General features: G+C 44.6%; 1 protein-coding gene across 1 annotated transcript; it reads right to left on the reverse strand.

Annotated features, from left to right (window-relative positions):
- Positions 1-907: 907 nt before the first annotated feature.
- LOC140367471 (shaker-related potassium channel tsha2-like) lies at positions 908-2,826 on the reverse strand. Its single transcript, XM_072453968.1, has one exon. The coding sequence runs from the start codon at positions 2,548-2,550 to the stop codon at positions 1,108-1,110; it is 1,443 nt and encodes a 480-aa protein (XP_072310069.1). The 5' UTR covers positions 2,551-2,826; the 3' UTR covers positions 908-1,107.
- Positions 2,827-4,179: the final 1,353 nt, after the last annotated feature.

Here is a 4,179-nt window from a genome sequence, read left to right on the forward strand (position 1 = left end):
TCCCGACAGTTTCAGAATAGTATTCCGAGGGCCAAATACCTATAAAGTGCAAGCTAGAGCATAGTGCTGAGGACGGGGGCTTCACATTTAAAGTACGCGAGTCATTTTGTGATATTTAAGCTAAAATATAAATACAGGCCTGAGCATGTGTGAAAACTGACAAATGTTTAAAGTCAAACGTATATCATTTCAGGCATATGACATACTTTTCATGTTTAACTGCAAGGTATTGTCTGTTATATTTACTGTAATGTTCTTGTTTTCACTTTGCATTATTAAAACGCTAGGTTTCTGCTTTGCTCCATGTAAAGCAATGTTGGCTGAATCCCAGTCTCAGTCAGGTCAGTGTGATCAAGATCACACAGAAAGTATAGTAATAATAATCATCATAATCATAATAACAATTATGATTACTATTATGATTATTATTCTTATTAATATTATCATCATCCTCATCATCATCCCAATCGTAATAAACATAATTAAAGATGTATCTGACTTTTGACGAAAAAAATTGTTCAACAACATGGAGGCTCCCACAACATGGTGGTTTTCTGGTCTCTACTTTCAGTCTGCGCCCTTTGGATAGACAATACTGAAATGTCTGGAAGGTTGCTATAGAAACTGTTTTCAGCAAAGATGTGGTGTATTCGAACAACCACATGATGACGCTCTTGTCATATCCTGTTATTTATGATTTTCCAATAGCCTTCCCCTGCAATATGTAAATTGGGAGAGCAGTTTATCAATTGGACAAATTAAATATTGTATAAATGTGTAGTATTTATGCTATACTTTTGTGTTGAAGTTCACACTGACAGTCCCACTGCTAAAATCCAGCCAACCCAATTCATTCTTTCATTACACAGTGCTGCGATACTTATGCTATGACATTGAGAACTGCGAGTCAAATGTGCAAAAAGGCAATGCTCAGATGCTATATCGAGACCGCTCGTGTGACATGTTGATGGAAGACACTGAAGGGAAACCTATCGCTTAGTTTGATGTTCGAACACACAGAGCTCAGTCTTAACTTAAACCAGAGCCGCTTTGCGCGGGAATGCCGTTCGACATGTGCGCGTGCCAAAGCCTCACAGTGGGCACGAGTCACACGTCTGTCAGTTTCTCGGTGAACGCTTTGTGTGGACTGCAGTTGGTGTATTTGATGGAGTCCACCTCGTCACTGTCCAGGTAGTCGGACTTAGTCAAAGACGGTTTACTCTCGCTCGTTTGGAACTCCCCAAACGGAGGCTGCTGCTGACCACACGTCACGTGCGTGTACTGGAACTGCTCCTCGTGCTCCGTCTCTCGGTGGTAAAAGTAGTTGAAGTTGGACACAATGACAGGCACCGGGAGAGCAATAGTGAGCACACCAGCAATGGCGCACAAAGATCCCACTATTTTACCCCCAATAGTCACGGGGCACATGTCTCCATAGCCCACTGTTGTCATGGAAACCACTGCCCACCAGAAAGCGTCCGGAATACTTGAAAATCCTGATTCCGGGTCGTCTGTCTCTGCGAAGTATACGGCACTGGAGAAGAGGATTACTCCGATAAAAAGGAAAAATATAAGAAGTCCTAGCTCCCTCATGCTGGCCTGTAGAGTCTTGCCCAAAATCTGGAGCCCCTTGGAGTGTCTGGAGAGTTTGAAGATGCGGAAGACGCGAACGAGGCGAATGACCCTGAGGATGGCCAGGGACATGGCCTGTTGCCCGTTGCCTTGGTGCTCTGCGAGCTCGAGCCCCAAGGTGATGAAGTATGGCATGATGGCCACAATGTCTATGGTGTTCATGATGTTCTTGAAGAAGGCTGGTTTGCTGGGGCAGGCCAGGAAACGGACCAGTAACTCAAAGGAGAACCAGATTATGCACAGCGTCTCCACAATAAAGAATGGGTCTGTGAACGGATTTGGCTTCTTGGCGCGCGCTGTCCCGTTCACAAGAAGAGGTTCCTCAAACGTTCTTGCCTCTTCTCTGAATTCAGGTAACGTCTCTAAGCAGAATATGACGATGGAGATGAGGATGACCAGCACAGACACAATGGCAATCCCCCTGGCGGGTCCAGAGCTCTCAGGGTACTCAAACAGAAGCCAAACTTGACGCTGGAATTCATTCTCGGGCAAGGGTCGCTCCTCCTCTTTAATAAAACCTTCATCCTCCTTAAAATTTTCAATCACGTCATCTCCAAGCTCGTAGAATTTAATTTCCTCCATGAATATATCCACTGGCACATTAACGGGTCTGCGCAGCCGGCCCCCAGACTGGTAGTAGTACAGAATGGCATCGAAGCTCGGCCGGTTCCTGTCAAAGAAGTACTCGTTCCTAAGGGGGTCAAAAAAGCGCATCCTCTTGCGCGGGTTCCCGAGCAGCGTGGATGGAAACTGGGCGAGCGTCTTGAGCTGCGTCTCGAAGCGCAGCCCGGAGATGTTGATGACCACGCGCTCGCAGCACTCCGGGTTCTCTGCGCGCTCCGGGTCGTAGACATCCTGCGCGGACAGAGCAGCCAGTGCCACGGTCTCATCCAGGTTCTCCGCGGGCACCACTGTCATGTTTCACCCCGGGCGCGCACCTCGGTTCCTCTCTGTTTCGGCTCCGTCTCGTGGAAGCGCGCGTCACGTCTGCGTGTGATCCGGTGCGGCTGGCATGTTTGCACCCCCCCTCCGCGCGCACCTTCTCTCCGTGCGCCGCTCAAGCCTGGACTATGGCTGGGCTGTCACATTCAGAGCATTTTAAGCAGGCTTTTGCCCTCCCCGAGCTGACGCGGGCTCTTTCACATCTTTCACAAAACACACATGCACCAACAGCTTATGCGCGGGTCATTCTGAATCCAGAGAGAAAGACACGCACAGTGAAGGTGGCGCGTAAAACCTGTTGTCTCTCCGTTGCGCGCGGATGACGACCATTTGTTGTTACGGGATACGGGATCGCTCGCAATTTACGCGCAGACAACAAAGCATTTGCAAATGGATCATGAGCCGCATACCGTAATAAACAGTAGCGCAGTTCTGTCTGTGTCTGTGGCACGCGCAAAGAAGAAAAAAAGCGTGCAATGTCATGTCTCAAGGAGAATTGTCATTGACGTCTCCATAACGCGGCAGCTCTAACCGCAACATGCATCATTTCCACAAGTTTGACATGCACCAGCTGCACTCAAGCCGGTGTGCTGCTATTTCCTTTCACAGAGGCACCAGTAGTGTTTGTTTTAAAGTGAAAACTCAAATGCGCAACAAGTGCCAAAAAAACTGTAAGATGGACATTATAGAGTTTTTTTCTGGACTGCTCAAAGCAATGACGTTGTCGTTTTCCTTAAATAGCTGGATTTCTCCCAGAGCAAATTTTCTTTTCCCATAAAATGGCCGGAGGGACCTAGAAGGCCAAAAACAGGCAACTAAAAAGGAAGGGATGTGAATGGAAAGAAGGGGTATTCCTATGAAAATATGCATTCTAATGCCAGCGAAAAGAACATGTTCATAGACGTTTTGAATATTTATTAGTTAAGCCATATGTAAAACATGTGTTTTAATGTTGTTGTTGTTGTTGTTGTTGTTGTTGTTGTTGTTGTTGTTTTAATAGACATGAATTAAATGCCATTCAACATTAAAAGTAACTGTTATTCAAACAAGTAACTGAAAACAGTTTGAACTGTGTGAGCATTTTAAAAGTCGATTTAATACATTTATTTGCAAATGATGAGACGGCTTTTATAGAAGAGCTTTTAAAAGACTATTTAATTAATTTATTAACAAAAGCTTTTATCTTAAAACACAATTTGTTTAATGGATTTCTAAAAATGTAATTTTATTCATTGACAAATGCTTTTAAGAAAAGCTTTAGCAATTTGTAATTCCTTCTGCAATTAAGCACTCCTATTAGATTTTCCTAAATCTACTAAACAGTTTCTACAAAAAAAGAAAAAGTTAAATGTTTGAATCAAAGCTTTACTCCATCAGGGTCCCCCTTACATTTTGTTCTGATCTCACTGTTGGTGCCTTTCCTCAACAAATTCAAAAGTCACACTGCCCTGCACGCACTGCATTCTTTGGCAGCACTTCCCTTTGTTTTGGTCCAGATTTTAACTGCGAGGAAAAACCAGCATTGTGATGGACATTCAGATGTTGAACAAAAAGCAAATCAGAAAACAAATCAGAGAAATACAAGTTCAAACACTGGACTAAGGA

The sequence above is a fragment of the Eucyclogobius newberryi genome, unplaced genomic scaffold (genome assembly GCF_026437365.1).
Source record: "Eucyclogobius newberryi isolate DKJ021-1_F unplaced genomic scaffold, fEucNew1.0.hap1 SCAF_2, whole genome shotgun sequence".
In the NCBI taxonomy this organism is placed as follows: Eukaryota; Metazoa; Chordata; class Actinopteri; order Gobiiformes; family Gobiidae; genus Eucyclogobius; species Eucyclogobius newberryi.

Excerpts from the sequence above, each read along its gene's own strand:
- LOC140367471 (XM_072453968.1), bottom strand. The coding sequence starts at position 2,550 with ATGACAGTGGTGCCCGCGGAGAACCTGGATGAGACCGTGGCACTGGCT.